The following is a 20061-nucleotide window of genomic DNA, read 5'->3' as shown; positions in this document are numbered from 1 at the left end:
AAATTGGATGAGACTACAAGGTTAGTTGAAACTCTCATTGTGGAGAACACCACATTAGAAGAGAAGGTCAAGAATCTTGAGGTTGAGCTTAGTCAAGCTAGAACTCAAATGGAGAGAATGTCTAGTGCAAAAATTGAAGAGGTCTTAAGTGCTCAAAAGCCTAGTTCTGATAAGACTGGCTTAGGATATGATGTCTCCTCTGGCCCCTCCTCTTCCACGGCTTCTGGATCAAGGACTGTCATTGTGCCTTAATCTGAGAAAGGTGATAAATGAATGAAATTCAAAACTGTTTTGGCTAATTCTAAACCCTTTGCTAGACCTCATGTTTGTCACCATTGTGGTGTTTCTGGACACATTCGTCCTCAAATGGAGAGAATGTCTAGTGCAAAACTTGAAGAGGTCTTAAGTGCTCAAAAGCCTAGTTCTGATAAGACTGGCTTAGGATATGATGTCTTCTCCGGCCCTTCCTCTTCCACGGCTTCTGGATCAAGGACTGTCATTGTGCCTTAATCTGAGAAAGGTGATAAATGAATGAAATTCAAAACTGTTTTGGCTAATTCTAAACCCTTTGCTAGACCTCATGTTTGTCACCATTGTGGTGTTTCTGGACACATTCGTCCTAATTGCTTTAAGTTGTATCCTCAAAAGCAAGTATCCAAACGGTCACATGTTTCTTCTCAAGGATCTACACCTTTGTTTGGAGAGTTATTAAAAGTCTTGAGCTTTTTAACTCAATTTCAAGAGAATCTTAATTCTTCTATGTCCTTTAGTAATCATACTAGGACACGTGCCTTTTCATCTTCACGACCAAAGACTCGTGCTGTGTGGGTGAGAAAGGAGCCTAAGACTTAATTGTCTTTTCTGTTTGTCCTCTGCTTTAATTCTTTCTATATAAAGTAAGACTCTATTTACTTGATTTCTTATTTGCTTTTGGAATCATGCTTTCATGCATTTGCACCCTTCTATCATGCTTTCATGCATCTGCATCTTTCTATCGTGCTTTCATGCATATGCATCTTTCCTTCATGCTTTCATGTTGTTTGTTTGTTTTTGTCTGGTTGTTTATTTTTTATTTTGTTTTATTTTCAAAATAAAAAAAATTGGAAAATTAGAAAAATACAAAAACAGTGTGTGTTTGTGTATATCGGTTCTTGTGAACCTTAAAATGGCCAATTTAACAGAGTTTTCTAAACTTTGTATCTCTTGTAGCTTAGATGAGCATCTCTATGCACAACTAAGCAAGTGAGTTTTGTGGCTCTTTGTTTGTGGTAAGTAAGGTTAAGTGATCTCTTGAACTTAACACTCGTATCACTCTTTTTGACAGGTAGGACTAGAAAATCCTAAGAGAAATGCATAAATAACCATCTCACCGCTGTTACCCGCCAATCATGATATGACATTTGTATGCTTCGGCATAGCAAAAGTGCAATGTCAAAAGCTTAACATAATTAGGTATTTCTTTTCTCTCTTTTATATACCCATGCATGATTTGCTTAATAAAAAGAAAATATGCAAAGAAAATAAGGCAAAAAGATCAGAAATGCTTTAAATATGATTGCAAGCGTGTTTTCTAGGAGATGTGGGAGTTATAGGATGTATCTCAAAGGTGATAGTCCCCATCAAATAGTTATGATTGTGTGTGAGTTAAAGTGATTTTCTCATATCTCAAATCGTCATAACATAGAGACATTTATGCAATCTTGCGATTTTTTTCACACACAACACGTAATATTCTTTGCTACTCTTGATACATGTGCAGGTACAATGTGATTTGGCCATCACAAGGTTTACATGCGTTGATGTATACTCACTAAACTGTCTTAACTTGTTTTTGAAATATAAAATTGGTTAAACTTGTTTAGTGTGTGTGTGTGTTTTTGGGATCTCAATTGCTTAACTCTTTATTGATTGAGAGATGTTTTGAGAGGTTAAAATGTTGGTTGGGTTATTGATTGAGTTGCATTTTTGATTGCATTCATATATTTGTTTTTTCTCCGTCTTGAAAAACTGGTTTTAAGCCATCTCGACACCTTCTCGACACCTCTCGATACCTGGCTTATCTGTCGAGTTCTTCTATTGCCTCTTATCGTAATCTTAACACCTCTCGATAGCTAGGTGGATCGATCGAGAAAGTTTCTATCTCCTCGATAGCTTCTCGATAGCTGTTCGATCCATCGAGGTATGTTCGATAGCTTCTCGACATCTCTCGATTCATCAAGATGCTCTTGCATGCATTGTTTTTCACATGTTTTTCATGTTTCTCTTATCTTGTCATCCATAGTTTTGTGTTTCATTACATTCATGCATTTTTCTGGATTCCTTGTGCCCCTTGATCATTCTTGATCATCTTTATGTTTCTCGGGTAAAGCTTTATAGCTTCCTGTACCATCTGTCAATCGTGACAAAAAGGGGGAGAAATTGGAGAAATTGTGGTTTTTTTTTAAGATTCTACAAGTTAGGGGGAGAAATACATGCCTTTGTAAGGGGGAGATGTGTTTCATCTTGTTAGGGGGAGTGTTTACCTCCTTGATTGTTGTAGGAGCTACTTTTAGCTTCTTCTTCTTGTACCTTAGGTCTTGTGACCATGTTTACATACATTGTGCTTATCTTTGATATATATGTGATGATGTATGTTTTCTTCACCTACCTCTACATGTGTTGTTTCTTTTCTATCTTTATACACATGTTTCTTTATTTGTATGCAATCTATTATTTCTGTCTCACACTAAGATGCCTTGATGAGTTTTGTTTAAAGTGTTTCAGAAATACAGGTTGTCAAAGTCTTCCATGCCATGAACTATCTTCTTGCAAAGTTTTTCAAGAGTTTGTGTTATGGTAGATTTTATTGTATTGAACAAGTGAGTATGAGTTGAGTGATTTATGACTTCTCTCATATGTTCATTTGTTTGTTGTGGTTTTGTCACGGATTGCCAAAGTGGGAGATTGTTAATGACATATTTTATGTAGTTGGCTAATCCTTTGACAAAACACACTTTACTTGTATTTGGATTGATCTAGGATGTGTTTAATACTTCAAAGAACATGTTGTTCAAGTCTAGTATTAAATCCATGAAGATTGGACCAAGAAACAAGTGAAGAAAATGTGTTTACTAAAACTGGACACCTACGGATAGCTGCTGGACACCTGGTAGACAGTTGCTCGACAGATAGCTATCTATCGAGATTTAATGAGGCTTGACAGATGCTATCTATCGAGGCTATCTATCGAGGTTACGGAAATCAGAATTTTCAGATCTGATTTTTGGGCCAGGCTTTTGTATTTGTATAGGGTTTTTTTTCTCACAACCCTAGGCATATATAAGGCTTATTTTAGAGGCCGTCATAGAAGAGAATGAAAAAGGAGAACATATGCAAAAGGTGACCGAAGTCTTATTCTCTCAAAAAGAAGCTACTGTGTCTTTACGCCTTAGGGTTTTGTAACCAAGTGCTTCTTGATCTTCATTGTTGATGAAGTGAAGAACTTTGCAACCAACATCTTCTTCTCTAGTTGGTGATTGAAGTCGCGTACTGGAATCCGCGCAATTGGTTAGTCACGTACTTGGATTTGTGCATCAAAGGGTGGCGTTCATATATTGAAGAGTTCAGAGGTTCTGAAGAGGTAGAAGGTTTCTGCTGTGAGTTCATCTACGGGAATTGTAGAGTCTAGGGACAAAGGTTTTGTACTAGATCTAAAACTTCTCTTTACTATAGTGGATTTCTTTTCGGGAAGGTTTCTCTCTAGGTTTTTTACTGTGAAACTGGTTGGTTTCATTGGTTTTCCTAGGCTATCATATCTTGTCTTATTTATTTTTCCGCTACACTTAGTTTTGACATGATATTGATATTTGTTTGTTTTAACAAGTTTTATGCATAATAAATCTAATTAACAACTTGAGTTTGAAACTTGTTAATTCTATTAACTGGAATCTAAATTTCCCAACAAAAAGTACTATAAATTAAAAGTAAAAGTGTAAAGAATTGACTCATATGAGCTTTGTAAATAGTAAAAAAAATAAGTTAAAGTTAAATAAAATAAGTAGGTGACCCAAATAAGGCCCATAAATAATAAGAAAAATAAGCAATATGCTGCTTATAATCCAATTCCAAACATGCACTTAATATTTAGCTTTTAAAAAAAATTATAGAACACTTGTTCTAAATCGCTTGATGATCAGTGACTTGTCCTCTGATATGTTGAATCAACAACTCCACGTTTAAGTAAGAAGATCCCCCTTCTTCAACTGCTTTCTGAGTGATTCCTCTAAGCTTTTTAGCTCTCCCTCTTCTTTCCTCTCTTTCCTCTTCCATCAATTGCTCTATTGCTTTCTTCACATCCTCTCTCTTCAGAAACACCTTATCCTTCTCTTCCTCGGTGTCCGTAGACACGTTAATTCCCACCCTCACTCCAATCCTCAACACTTGGGCAAGTAACTTCTCATTGTAGAACTGCTCAGCAATCATAGGCCATGTTATCACAGGCATGCCGGCACTAACTGCTTCTAGTGTAGAATTCCAACCACAATGTGTTAAGAACCCTCCAATTGCTGAATGGGATAGTATTTGAACTTGTGGTGCCCATCCTCGAATTATAAGACCCCTCTCTTTAGTTCTCTCTTCAAAATTTTCTTCAACTAACCAGTTTTCAAATTCTTTTGAATAATCTCCTTTTTTAATAACCCAAATGAATGGACAGTTTGATGCTTCTAAGCCCAAAGCAAGCTCCACTAATTGTGAAGCTATCATTTGACAAAGACTACCAAAGCAAACATAAATGACAGAGCCAGGCTTCATTGAATCTAGCCAACTCATGCAATTGTACTCATCAATAGCGGTATCGTTCCCATTTTCAAGCTCATCAGATATCTTGTTACATAAAGATAGAGGCCCTATGCACCAAACATTCTTGACCACTTTCTTGTATTCTTCCACATATCTTGGCTCTAACTCTTCAAAAGAGTTAATCACCATCCCTTGTGCCAATAGCCCATCCATTTTAAATTTGTCCAACAAATTTTTGAATTCACTCGAACTTTTTCTCATTCCTTTAGGTAGCTGGGCGATAGTGAATTCAATTCTATCTGGCATGTTGGGCACCAAAAATGGCTCTGAGTCAGATGTGACTCCCTCTAGCACATTGGAGCTAGTTATATTGTGAGAACACAATAGACTGAAGCAAGATGTTGTTTGAAAGATAAGCCTCGGAATCTTGAACTTGAGGGCAGTCTCTGTTGTCCAAGGAAGACATAAGTCAGAAATAATGCAGTTAGGCAAAGATTCTAACTCTTCTAGCCACTCTTCTAGTGGTTTTTGAAGCATGTTACTTGCTGCAAAAAATTGTGGTATTAAGTTGAAAGAAGGGAGGGTGTCAAAGCTTTCGCATCCTTCAGGTAATCCTACTTCTTGGCCAGGAAAACGTAGTGAAAGGAATTCAATGTTGAGGCTTGAAGCTTTTGCATTTTCAAGGAATGTGTTGAACCGAGCTGCATTGAAGGGTGTAAGGATAACGGTAATTTTTACGCCATGGTGTGCAAGTACTTTGGCCATTTCTGTGAAAGGGATGAGATGGCTATGGGCCATTAGAGGGACAAGAATGAAGTGAAGCTCGTGAATTTGTGATTGTGAAACCATGGCTGAATTGTTTGTGGGGATTAGAGAAGACTTGGCTGTATGGGAATTGAATATGAGAGTAGAGTCCCAGTTTCAAAATTCTCTAGAGTTGTATTTAACTACCGACGAGTTGATTCTGATGGATCAAAAACTCGTAATGATGCTGATCAGTTATATAGTGCTGTTTGGAAGGCGCAGATGATTATTTGCTTAGCTTTTATTCCGGAAATACAGACGCAGCAATAGACTTGGGAAAATGATTGATGATGATTATAATTTATAAGTGACAAAATTGGTTTTAATTGTGATTTTTTTCCCCCTTTTTTTGGTGGGTGACAGAGCTGAATCACTATTTTTTTAACCGGGCACAAGGGCACGCCATCTCAATAGTAGCAAAGTTAGGAAAATGTTTCCTCGTGGGAGGGTAAATATAACAAATTTCTTTAAAAAATCATGACTTAATAATGGACAGGAGTAAAGATGTTCAACAAACCGCTCAAATTGCACGAGATTGCACCTAAACTCATTAAAATCGAACGCAAAATAGAGTAACTGTACTGTTCCGCAAATGACAATAAAAAGACCGAATTGTATGCTATGGTGTGGTGTGCGGTTTTATGTTAAGAAAACAACATAAAACTAAACCATTTAAGATATATATATATATATATATATATATATATATATATATATATATGCATTAGTTTAAAAAGTAATAGTATATGCATTATTTCATTATTATATGCATCATCCTAGTCTTGCAAGATTTATCATACTAACTTTGCCGAGCATGCTATTTTGATCTCATTCTCACTAAATATGCTAATATTGTCATTTGATTCCTACTTTTATCTTGGCATGTTATTTCTGTAGACAGCTCTAGTATTTATGGACATCGCATAAATGATTACAGCTGGATATCTCTCATCACCATTGACTCTATTTTTGTTGCAATTGAATACTCATTGTCCAACTTCTGAATGTCACACTGGATACCTTAGGCACCATCACACCACCGAACAATGAATTAACATTTAACACTTGTTAGAGGCTGTACAAATAATTCCAATGTTGTTACATGTTAGATCTAAACAATTTATGACCACCGCACACCTTTGGTGTGATGGTCACTCCACAAATATAAGTGCTTGTGGAGTATGGGGGGCAAGGGCCGGGGTTCAAGTCTCCAGGAAGGAGCTTCATACACATATACACTTAGATTAGACTAGAGTAGAATTCTATCTTGTATCAAAAGATCTAAACAATTTATGAACACACATTTTTTAGCCACAACTTTATTGTAACTCTAATGTGTTAGATAACGAGCTGTGAAACGCACCAATGGTTTTGTGGTCACTCCACAAGTATAAATGCTTGTGGGGTGTGGGGGTAAGGGCTGGGATTTAAGTCTTCAGGAGAGATTTTCATATACATATACACTTAGATTAGGCTAGAGTAGAAATTCTATCTGATATAAAAAAAAAATAAAAAAAGGACAATTATGGAAAGTATGTAATAAAAAGTGTGATTCTAAAATTAGTAAGAGGTTACATCACAACCACTCTTAAACATTGTTGGATGTTTAATACTTTTATGATTTAACTTCTATATAGGAAAAAGTTCTTCTTCTCTATATTTCCAATTTTCTTTTCTAAATTATTATATTTATCTTATTTCAAGTACTACTAATATTACTTTATTTTTTAAAAGAAAAAGTATAACTATAAAGGCATTAAGTGAATCATTGGAATGAGTTGTCAACTACTCTCGTAAACCATTTTAATCGCAGATACCACCGCACACTCTTGGTGCAATGATCACTCTACAAGTATAAGTACTTGTGGGGTGTAGGGGGCAAAGACCGGGGTTCAAGTTTTCAGGACGGAGTTTCACACATATATACATTTAGATTATGTTAGAGCAGAATTCTATCTTGGAAAAAAAAAAAAAAAAAAAAACCTCAGACATATTAAAAACATAATTCTTGTGCACACTTCGACAATTACCCATGAAGTAGTTTTGGAATTCATCAGTGCCACACCACCACCACCACCATTATTATGAGTACTATTATAATACACATATTGTTAAAACTCATGGAAATACATACACATTGTGCACACACACAACACATACACATCATATTTAAATACTTCATACCAATCTAGATAATAAAAGGACAAAAACTTATGTACAGATTATTAATTAGGTGCAGTATAATAGGTTATCTAATTAAACTTGAAACACATGTTGCAATAAACTAATACAACACAAACGATATTATATTTCCCAAAAAAATCAAATTCAATATTGTTATTTGTTTGAATTTCCTTGGAAAATCTAATGCACTGCACATAATTGTATCTAATTTTTTTTTTCCAAAAATGTCACTCATGTGATTATAACGGGATATTTTAATATTAGAAAACACATAGAAAGATAGCACATTCATTATATTGTGCTTATTTATTATGAATTTTGTACATAAATAAGTGTTGTTGTAATTTTTTCATAGTCAAAGTTTCACTTACAATTATTAAATTATTTATAGTAATTTTTTTTTTGCTGAATAATTATTTATAGTAATTATAAAAAAAAAATTGTACAACTCATATAAGTTTTTGTTAAAACTCATAAAATAATGAAACTAAAACAATTATCTACTTGTGCATTAAAAACTTTAGAGTTTATCTTTAAAAACAATATTACTCAATGAAGTTTATTATATAATTAATTTCAAAATTTATTACTTATATACTCATTTTAATGAAAAAGAATAAATTATTACATAATTTTAAAAAAAAAAATTTCTGTTCAATTAAAACATTTACTTCTTTTATTTGCCTTTTTTCTTGCTTTTCTTTAATAGTGTTAAGACATATGTGACTCATGTTAGGAATATATGTCAACATTTTATGTAATTGGTTAATCATTTAACAAAACACACTTTACTTGTAGTTGGATAGATCTAGGATGTGTTTAATACTTCAAGAAACAAAGTTTCAAGTTCAAGTGTTAAAGCCATGTAAGTCTGTCTAAGAAACAAGTGAAGAAGTGTTGATTCATTAAAGCTCAACAACTCTCGACAGTTTTCGACAGATAGCTAGCTATCGAGGTTCAATGAGTCTCGACAGCTCTCGACAGATTCTATCTATTGAGAATTACGAAATTCAGTTTTTTAGATCTGATTTTCGGCTCATGCTTATGCATTTGTGCAGGGTTTCTTTTCTCACAACCCTAGACATATATAAGGCTTATTTTAAAAGTTTTCACACAAGAGAATATAAGGAGAACATATGCAAAAGGTGACCGATGCCTTATTCTCTCTGAAAGAAGCTATTGCATCTTTGTGCCTTAGGGTTTTGTACCTAAGTACTTCTTGATCTTCATTGTTGATGAAGTGAAGAACTTTGTAGCCAACATTCTTTAACCTCAAGTTGGTAAGTGTGTCACGTACTGGGATTCGTGCAAAAGAGTTAGTCACGTACTGGGATCCGTACATCAAAATGGTGGCATTCATATATTGAAGAGTTCAGAGGTTCTGAATCGGTAGAAGGTTTTTGCTGTAAGTTCATTTGCGGAATTGTAGAGTCTAGGGACAAATGTTTAGTACTAGATCTGAAACTTCTCTTTATTATAGTGAATTACTTTTTAGGAAGGTTTCCCCCCAAGTTTTTTACTGTGAAATTAGTTTGTTTAATTAGTTTTCCTAGGTCATCATATCTTGTCTTATTTAATTTTCCGTTGTGCATGATATTGACATGATATTGATGTTTATTTGTTTTAACAAGTTTTATGCATAATAAATTTAATTAATAACTTGGGTTTGAAACTTGTTAAATCTATCAATCAGAGTCTAAATTTCCCAACAAATAGCTTTTGAACCTTAAAAGTACCAATAATTAAAATAGGTAAAATTTTCTTTATATCTAGGTGTGTAAACTCTGTAGAGCCACTAAGCAATTAAGGAAAATGAATATTTGACTAACTAATTTATTGAAAGTTTATTTTTGTTTTTGATACAAAATAGAAATTCTACTCTAACCTAATCTAAGTGTTGTTGACTAGGCTATAAATAATACTCCAAAATTGCTAGACTATTGACTAGCCACTAAGCAATTAAGGAAAAGAGGTTTAACTATTAGGACTCTATTTATGGTGTTGACTAGACTATAAATAGATCCACTGAAAGTCTATTTTAAAGTATGTTGACTATGTTCTCCAAAATTTGAAGAGAAAAGAGGTTTAACTATTATGTTGGAGATGCTCCCAGTATCATGAGGTGATATCCTAAATCCATGTGATATAGATAATTTTGGCAATCTTAGAGAATTATAGTGACAATTTAGAGAAAAATCAATTAGATTCTATAATTGAAGTCTAATTTTGGGTCATGTTTAATTTTTAGAGAGAATTTTATTTATTAACTTTAGAGTCAAATGTGAACTACATCATAAATATCCATCCAAGTGAGTTATTGTGTATAAAAATCAAAGAGCCTAAAAATAATGAATATAAAACAAAGGACAATACCTAATAATATTATTTAAAGAGTTAAAAAAAAAGAATCATTATCAATAACATTTAATATATATATACATATATAAATTATACTATGCATCTTAATGTATATCTTTTAAATTATTTATTTTTAGAGAGAGTTTTATTTCTTAATTTTGGAGTCAAATGTGGGACTATATCATAAATATCCATCCTAGTGAGTTATTGTGTACAAAAAATAAAGAGTCTAGAATTAATGAACATAAAAAATTTCAATTAGATTCTGCAATTAAAGTCTATTTTTGCGCTATGTTTTCTAAATTATTTATTTTTAGAAAGAAATTTATTTATTAATTTTGGAGTCAAATGTGGGACTACATCATAAATATCCGCCCAAGTGAGTTATTGTTTACAAAAATCAAAGAGTCTAGAATTAATGAACATAAAAAAAAAAGACAATACCTAATAATATAATTACAAGACTTTTTAAAGAGTTAAATATATATATATATATATATATATATATATATATATATATATATATATATAAGAGTTGTACTATATATACATCTTAATGTATATCTTTTAAATTATTTATTTTTAGAGAGAGTTTTATTTCTTAATTTTGGAGTCAAATGTGAGACTACATCATAAATATTCATCCAAGTGAGTTATTGCATACAAAAGCTAAAGAGTCTAAAATTAATGAAAATATAAAAATGGACAATTTACAGTTTCTACCTAATAATATTATTACAAGACTTGTTAAAGAGTTAAAAACAAAATGACTATCAATGATATTTAAATTTTATATGTAATAATTATTTTATACATCTTAATGTATATTTTTTAAGTATATCCATGCATATGCATGTCTGAGGTTACAAGCTAGTATAGGGTAAAGCTTAAGTATAGTAACTTAGCTACATAACGTTAAATTACCCAATTAAATTTAGATATTTTTCTTCTAAAAAAAATCGAATATTTGGTTACATTGAATTTAATTATCCTAGAAAATGATAACACTATTTATGTTTTATTGGTCAAAGCAACTAGGTATTTGAATATAATTGGAGAACCTATATACTGCACCTAAGATATTATGCCAAATTTTTGTCCAATTAATAACATACACAATAAGCAAGAGAGCCAATGAAATGACATTTTTATTTACTTTTAATTTTTTACAATTCAATAGTTGGAAAAGAGAAAGAAATGTTTAAGCGTGAACATTTTTATTAAAAATATCAAAATATTCCAGTTAAGCTGCATTACTTTTTGCCTTGCCTCAATGAAATGACTATAAATGATTGTCCACACACAACAACCGAAATGATCTTATATTAATTTGTCCATCACTTCTTGCATCACATCTTGGATCAAGAGTTTCATGTTGAGATTGGAAGATCCCTCAATTGCTTTCTTGGACATCTCCCCAAGCTCTCTAGCTCTCTTTCTTCTTTCTTGTCCTGCCTCTCCATCTTCCATCAACTGATCTATAGCCCTTTTAAATTCTTCCTTCTTCATCACCACCCCAAACTTCTCTTCCTCTGCCCAGTTTACAACAAACTCAGCCCCTAAACTCACACCAATCTTCAACACTTGTACAATAAACTTTTCGTTATAAAACTGCTCAGCAAACAATGGCCAAGTTATCATTGGCAAGCCAGCACATATCCCTTCTAGCGTTGAATTCCAACCACAATGAGTTAGGAATCCTCCAATCGCAGGGTGTGACAAAATTAACAATTGTGGAGCCCAACCCCTAATCAAAAGGCCTCTCCCTCTGACCCTGTCCTCAAATTTTTCTTCTAATATCCATTTCTCAAGTTCTTCTAGTTTGTCACCTCCTCTTATGGTCCAAATGAAAGGTTGGTTCGATGCTTCTAAGCCTAAACCAAGCTCTATCAATTGTGCTGATGGTGAGCGACTGAGGCTTCCAAGACAAACGTAGACAACAGAGCTTGGTTTGCACGAGTCAAGCCACTTCAAACATTGGCTTTCATCAATTGAGGCCTTGTTGCCTCTAGCAGCCTTATCTAAGTTGTCTTGGTTGGTTAATGACACGGGCCCAATGCACCAAACTCTCTCTCCTCTAACTCTTCGAACTTCTCTAACATATGCTGGTTCTAATTCCTCAAACGTGTTGACTATCACACCAAATGCTTCTAGTTCAGCCTCTCTACATTCCTTACGAATATCCATTGTGCTGGTTGGGTCTATATTGACAGCATTAGGTAATTGGGCTCTAGTTATTTCAATCATATCGGGCAAACCAGGGACCACAAAAGGTTCCATTTCGGGCACACTCTCAAAAACCTTGGATGTGATTATATTGTGTGTGCAGGAGAGGGAAAAACAACTTGTACCATCAAAAACTAACCTTGGAATCTGCAACCCACGAGCGGTTTGGTTAGTCCAGGCAAAATATTTGTCTGAAATTATGCAACTTGGCCGAGGATTTAGCTCAGCCAAAATTTGTTCCACCGGTTTTTGTAGCATCCTAATACCTGTAAGGAGATTTTTGTACATATCTTTGGAGGGGAGGGCGTTCAGGGTTTCACATCCTTCAGGCAATCCAACATCAGTGCATGGAAATTGGACTTGTCGAAGTTGGATATGAAGCCCTGATTCAATGGCTCGATCTATGATAGGTTTATTGCGTGTTGCATTGAGGGGAGTGGTGATTATGGTGACAGTCACACCATGTTGTGCTAGTAGCTTGGCCATGTCTATCATGGGGATCATGTGGCCTTGGGTCAAGTGAGGGAGCAGAATAAAGTGAAGCATTTGGGTATGAGGAAACATTGTAATGGGGTGTTAATGGAGGGATCAGAATTATTTTAGGGATTGATTGAAGAATGAGAGTATATATAGTTGAAGTTCAAATGCAAAAAGTTTATCTTATATAGCTACCATCCATTGCTGTGTTCAACTTCAACTTGAACTCTTCAAAGCTTGACTATCATTCCTATTTCCTGTACAACGTGACCAATGCAATGCAAATGCAGCTCCTCCTTTACCCTCTCCTCCAAGTTATAGGATGAGTGACGTAAGACACGTGTTTAATTATTTAATGTATATGATGTTTGGGAGCCAAGCAAAGTGATTTGTTTTCTTGCTTCAGCTCTTCCGATGGCTAATATCATAGTCTTAACCAAAAATGTATTTTAGCATGATATAATTGACATTGGTGATTAAATAAAAATTAAACAAGAATCTTTCTTTTCATTCAACTTGCAAGGAACTTGAATCGACAAAATAGTGTGGATGATTATGCAATTACAAACCATTGGAGTTGGTGGGTATTAAATATCCCTACATTTATCACATAGTCTGCAAGTTAGCACCCAACCTAATTTATATACTTCTTATAAAAAAAAATGGTCATGTTAAGGGATACCCTTTTAAAGAAATTGTTAATGAACTATTTAAGAAAAGTTTTAATATTACTTTTATAAGAAATATAAAAACCTATCAAAAAATTAAATTAATTGTTTTTTTTCTTAATAACCTTATAGCAATGTAGCAGCCAACCTTAGGATTGAAGATGAAGCAAGAGAGATAGAACCTTAGGATTGAAGATGAAGCAAGAGAGATAGAAGTAGAACAGTGTAGAAGAAAACAAAAAGAGGATTTCTTAAGACTACACGTACGTGATGCTCCACCAACCAAATCACATTCCTTTCCCATCCTTAAAGCAAAACTCATATTTGGATTTTTTTTCATTCTGGATATCTTTTTTCTATATTTATTTTTTAGAACGAATAAGATCAACAGAAACTTCACAAAAGTAGGAAAAAAAAAAAAAAAAAACATAACAAGGGTTCAGCTGGTTATCATTTTGGGCATCTCAATTAAAACTTTTTTTTTTTATCCACCTAAAAAACGAATAGAATTATTGATCAAGAACAATAATTAAGGTCTAGGGTGCATGGATACTGATACAGACACAAGTGTGGGTATGGGTACGATATGGCAATATGAGCAATTTTTGAAAAATTATAATATGATACAATAGATAGGACACCATTATAACACGGGTACGACATGTGTACAATACCCCAAATGAAGTTTTTGTGCATCCTAAATTAAGGTTGTCAAGAGGGAAGGAAGAATAAAGTAAAAGGAAATTGGTTCATGTTGAAACAAAATCTAGAATTCTAAGGCAAACAACAAAACTGCATAGAGAGAAGTGGCCTGGGTTTCAAGAGCTATTTGAATTAGATCGTTTTGTGAATTGTCATTAGAGTTGCTACAAAGATTGTCTCATCCTGAATCTGAAGTGTTCTGCACTGTGGCTTGGTACCTTTAATTTGGAACAATAGAAACAAAGTGCATTTTGAAAGTAAAGGAGGGGAGGCAATAGATTTATGTCATTCATCAGAGGGTTACAACTTACAAGAACAAAAAAAATCTCCAGATCTCTGAACTCTCTCTTTTTCGTTTGCTTAAGAAAAATCATTTGAAATGGATTTTACAAAATTTGTTATATATTGTTGGTACTTGGTATACTATTTCTTATTAGTTAATGCAACTAGATATTATAATTCAATTGGAGAACCTAATATATTTATTCTTAATTTTTGTCCAATAACATAGCTAGGCTAGATTCAATGGATATATAGACCAATTTGTGAGCTAAGAAATACTTCAAATGATACACAACAAGCAAAGATCAATGAAAAGACTTTTTATTTATTTATTTATAATTCGATAATTGGAAGAGGGAGGATCTGAATCGTGAAAACATTAGTATATATCAGACTATCAGTTAAGCTACAAGACTCTTCACTTAATTAAACACTTAATTAAACAACTGTAGGTTATACTCCACACACATTAGCCGAAATGATCTTATATTAATTTGCCCACCACTTGTTGCATGACATCTTGGATCAAGAGTTTCATGTTGAGAGAGGAAGATCCCTCAATTGCTGTCTTGGCCATCCCCCCAAGCTCTCTAGCTCTCTTTCTTCTTTCTTGTGCTGCCTCTCCTTCTTCCATCAACTGATTTATAGCCCTTTTAAATTCTTCCCTCTTCAGCGCCACCCCAAACTTCTCTTCCTCTGCCCAGGGTACAACAGCCCCTAAACTCACACCAATCTTCAACACTTGTACAATAAGCTTTTCGTTATAAAACTGCTCAGCAAACAGCGGCCAAGTTATCATTGGCAAGCCAGCACATATCCCTTCTAGTGTTGAATTCCAACCACAATGAGTTAAGAACCCTCCAATCGCCGGGTGTGACAAAATTAACAATTGTGGAGCCCAACCCCTAATCAAAAGGCCTCTCCCTCTGACCCTGTCCTCAAATTTTTCTTCGAATATCCATTTCTCAAGTTCTTCTAGTTTGTCACCTCCTCTTATGGTCCAAATGAAAGGTTGGTTCGATGCTTCTAAGCCTAAACCAAGCTCTATCAATTGTGCAGATGATGAGCGACTGATACTTCCAAGACAAACATAAACCACAGAACTTGGTTTCCATGAATCAAGCCACTTCAAACATTGACTTTCATCAATTGTGGCCTCGTTGCCTCTAGCAACCTTATCCAAGTTGTCTTGGTTGGTTAATGACACCGGTCCAATGCACCAAACTTTCTCTCCTCTAACTTTTCGAAATTCTCTAATGTATGCTGGTTCTAATTCCTCGAACGAGTTAACTATCACCCCAAATGCTGTTTGTTCAGCCTCTCTAATTTCATTACGAATATCCATTGTGTTAGATGGGACTATATTGACAGCATTAGGTAATTGGGCTTTAGTAATTTTAATCCTATCGGGCAAACCAGGGATCACAAAAGGTTCCAACTCACCCACACTCTCACAAATCTTAGATACGATAATATTGTGTGTGCACAAGAGAGCAAAACAACTTGTACCGTCAAAAACAAACCTTGGAATCTGAAACTTAAGAGCGGTGCGTTCAGCCCAGGCAAAATTTTTGTCTGAAATTATGCAACTTGGACGAGGATTTAGCTCAGCCAAAATTTGTTCCACCGGTTGTTGTAGCCTGCTAATGCCTATAAGGAGATTTCTGAACATGTCCTTGGAGGGAAGGGCATCCATGCTTTCACACCCTTCAGGCAATCCAACATCAGTGCATGGAAATTGGACTTGTAGAAGCTGGATTTGAAGCCCAGATTCAATGGCCCGATCTATGATTGGTTTACTGAGTGCGGCATTGTGGGGAGTGGTGATCATGGTCACGGTCACACCTTGCTGGGCTAGTAGCTTGGCTATGTCTGTCATGGGGATCAGGTGGCCATGGGACAAGTGAGGGAGCAAAATAAAGTGAAGCATTTGGGTTTGAGGAACCATTGCCATTGGAATTTGATGTGAATGGAGAGATCAAAGTTATTGTTTGGGATGAATTGAAGGATGAAAGTATGTGGTTGAAATGCAAAGGTTTTATCTTCTTTTTTTTTTTTCACTATTCAACTTTACTACCATCCATTCTCGTGTCAACTTCAACTTCAACTTCTAACTCTTCAAGGCTTAACTACCATTCGTATTTCGTGTACCACGTGACAAATAGTAAACTGTCCATTCGGCATTTATTTTATAGCCCAAATTTTTTTTTCTGGGTCGTGATTTTGTCGAGTTCTACAATCGGTATTCAGACCAAAACATCCAGCAATAGTTGGGCCCAAAGATAGCCCAATAAAATGGAAGTTGTTATGTTATGATTTTTAAGTCAACGAGAAAAGCCCAAAAATGAAAGCAATAGTTCTTTTTTTTTTTTTTTTCTCACTTCTGAATCCTGATATAAAGTAAAATTCATTTAAGAAAAGGCAAGTAGAACTAAAAGGAATGCTACTGATTGTAGTAAATGGAAATATTGCAAAGCTGTGGTCTAATCCGGAACTAAATTGGCTTTGCTTTTGTTTTGTGAGATGTTGAGGCTCAAATGAGGTGAAAATATCAGTTTCCATAAACTCTTGAGGCGGCCCCCCCCTGAATTTTCAAACTTCCCATTTATAATAGTATAATTTGTATATATTGAACAACAATTTCCTTACCGACCTCCTCAACATAGTACTACGTATTTTTTAATATATGTTTGTTTGGATGTAACAAGTGGCGGCGCCACGTTCAGTCTAGAATGTTCCTAGGAACACCCTCACTTGAAAAAAAAATTACATATAATAATTAATTTTTTTATTTGTTTACCCTTTAAAAAAAAATTAGGAACACCCTCAAATAAAAAAAAAAGATATTTTTTCTATTTTCAAGCAAAAAAAAAAGCCAAAAAAAATTTTTGAACTAAAATTTGAAAAAAAAAAATTGTAACAGAGCAAGCTTACCAGGGAAAAAAAGCCCAAAATCAATCGCTAAAGCAAACCCAATCTAAAGAAAAACACAAGGTAAAGCAAACCCAACAGATTACAGATGGTAGCAAACCCAGAGATTCTCAAAAAATAAAAAATAAAAAACCAAACAAACCAAAACCCAATATATTTAGAAATCAGAAACCAAAAGACGGTGCAACCAAACACTAATAGATCGATGTTGAAAGAAACCTAACCTAAAGAAAAAAACCTAACCCAATATATTGAAAGCTCCAGAATGGCAGAACCAATGGATCGGAGAAGGAGATCACCAGATCACGCCTCAAACTTGAGCTCTAAAACGGCAGAAAACATCAGATCAGAGATCGGTCTTCCTCGTCTCGACATGCTGCTCAACGGTGCCACCCCTCAGCCTCAGGCCTCCCTGCTCCTCAACCTCAAGGTATTTCATCTCTATCTCAGTCTCTCTCTCTTTATTTAAAGAATGAAAGTGAAATGAAATTATGAAATGAGAATCTCTCCCTCACTTTATCTCTCTCTTTATTTCTCACTGTGATTGTTTGTTGCCTTTGCTTAGCTTTATTTATAACTTTATTAATATTTTCCCTTGTTTTTGGCTTTATCCGTTAGTATTGGTGAGATACAATTAATTGTCTTTTAGTGTTAGTGTTGTGTTGCTGTCTTTTGGTGAGATATAATTAATTGGTTTTATCTGATTAGCTCTAGTCTCGTGATTGGGGGCCATGGTGATGGGGCATTGGGGCTTGTCTGTTGAATTGGGGGGTGGATGGGGGCATCAGGTATGGGACCGGGGTAAATGCACATGGGTGTGCGGTTGTGTGCTAGTGCAGTAGTGCAACTAATAAACAATCATTTAATTAGGCAATAATTAATTGGGGGAAGCAACTAATAAACAATAATTGATAATTTAATTAACAAATACATTATAAAAGACAAACAAATTAAATTATGTTACTATGTTAGGCTAAACAACAATTAATGAAACAACAATATAACAAATTATAGTTTATAAAAGACAAACAAATTAATAAAACAACTAAACAACAATAATTAATAATTTTATTAATATTTCAAATGAACTTATAGTTTATTGTTTATTCTTTTGCTAGAATTATGGACAAATATTTGATAAGAAAACCACGTACCCAAGATTCATCTCCTGTGCAAGATTCATTTTTATCTTCTAAGCGAATTTATGTTGACTTTAACTTAGAAAATCTTCTTTCAGATCTTGGGTTACGAGAAAAGATATCATCTTATCATCCTAACAATCATGATGAAATAAGAAGATATTATTTACAAAAAGGCCATTGTCAACCTGTTTTCCAAAACCCTGATGATTACCCTCTATCGTATTTTTTTGGAAAACCTCGTCGATTTAGATCCAAATGGTATGTAAATAAAAAGTAATTGAAATATAGTATAGACAAGGATGCAGTATTTTTGTTTTTATTGCTACCTATTTGGGCAAGATGTTAGTAAGCAAGGAGGAAGTGAGACTTTTGTAACGAAGGGATTCAAACTTTGGAATCAGAAAAAGAAGTTAAATTCCCATGTTGGAGGAGTTAATAGTGCTCATAACCAAGCTGTCAAGAAGAGTGAAGATCTAATGAAGGAAAAACAACACATTCAAAGTGTTTTGGTTAAGCAATCAAATCAAGATAAGATTGAATATCAGGTTCAATTAAATGCAATAGTTGATTGCATAAGATTCTTTTTATGCCGGGAATTAGCTTTTTGTGGTCACGATGAATCCCAAGGTTCAAGTGATAAAGAAAATTTCCTTGAGCTTCTACAATTTTTAGGAGATCATAATGAATCTATCAATGAAGTATTGCAAAAAGCTCTGAAAAAATGCAAGATTACCCACCATGATATTCAAAAAGACATTGTGAATGCAATTGCACGTGAAACATCCATAGCCATCATCAAAGATCTTGACAATGGGTTCTTTTCAATATTAGTTGATGAGTCACATGATATCTCAGTGAAAGAGCAAATGGCCCTCGTTCTTCGTTATGTGAACAAAAAAAGAATTATTATAGAGTGGTTCCTTGGTATTGTACATGTAGCAAGTACCACCACTTTGTCACTCAAATATGCTATTGAATGTTTACTTTGTGAACATAATTTGAGTTTATCGAAACTACATGGGCAAGGTTATGACGGGGCTAGTAATATGTAAGGTGATATCAATGGTCTCAAAACTTTAATTTTGAAAGACTACAAGTCAGCATTTTATGTCCATTGTTTTGCTCATCAACTTCAATTGACACTTGTTGCCATTGCTAAAAATCACATTAACATTGTTGATTTTTTTTTATGTGGTTAGTAATTTAGTAACTATTATTGGAGGCTCTTGTAAGAGACGAGATGCTCTCCGAAATGCACAATTTGCCAAAATTAAAGAAGATTTAGGGAATGCTGTACGTAGAAGTGGGTAGGGTTTGAATCAAGAGACAAATTTTAAACGTCCTAGTGATACACGTTGGGGGTCATATTATGGGACTATTTTCAACTTGATTTTGATGTTCTCTGCTGTTGTTGATGTACTTGAGATTATTGAAGAAGATGACCTCTCCAACCAAAAAGTTGAAGCTCGATCTATTATGAGGTCAATTCTATCTTTTGAATTTGTCTT

The 20061-nt window shown here is 34.3% G+C and overlaps 3 protein-coding genes across 3 annotated transcripts; all 3 read right to left on the bottom strand.

Annotated features, from left to right (window-relative positions):
* Positions 1-4155: 4155 nt before the first annotated feature.
* Positions 4156-5628, bottom strand: LOC142608689 (UDP-glycosyltransferase 73C3-like). Its single transcript, XM_075780382.1, has one exon. It carries the CDS (start codon positions 5626-5628, stop codon positions 4156-4158), a length of 1473 nt encoding a protein of 490 aa, XP_075636497.1.
* A 5622-nt stretch (positions 5629-11250) lies between these two features.
* LOC142610879 (UDP-glycosyltransferase 73C6-like) lies at positions 11251-13108 on the bottom strand. Its single transcript, XM_075782849.1, has one exon. It carries the CDS (start codon positions 12913-12915, stop codon positions 11446-11448), a length of 1470 nt encoding a protein of 489 aa, XP_075638964.1. The 5' UTR covers positions 12916-13108; the 3' UTR covers positions 11251-11445.
* A 1671-nt stretch (positions 13109-14779) lies between these two features.
* Positions 14780-16558, bottom strand: LOC142610878 (UDP-glycosyltransferase 73C6-like). The gene has a single exon (XM_075782848.1). It carries the CDS (start codon positions 16432-16434, stop codon positions 14965-14967), a length of 1470 nt encoding a protein of 489 aa, XP_075638963.1. The 5' UTR covers positions 16435-16558; the 3' UTR covers positions 14780-14964.
* Between the last annotated feature and the right edge of the window lie 3503 nt (positions 16559-20061).

The sequence above is a fragment of the Castanea sativa genome, chromosome 9, assembly GCF_040712315.1.
Source record: "Castanea sativa cultivar Marrone di Chiusa Pesio chromosome 9, ASM4071231v1".
In the NCBI taxonomy this organism is placed as follows: Eukaryota; Viridiplantae; Streptophyta; class Magnoliopsida; order Fagales; family Fagaceae; genus Castanea; species Castanea sativa.
The sequence above is the reverse complement of the archived record's forward strand: the minus strand, read 5'-3'. Positions and strand labels throughout refer to the sequence as shown.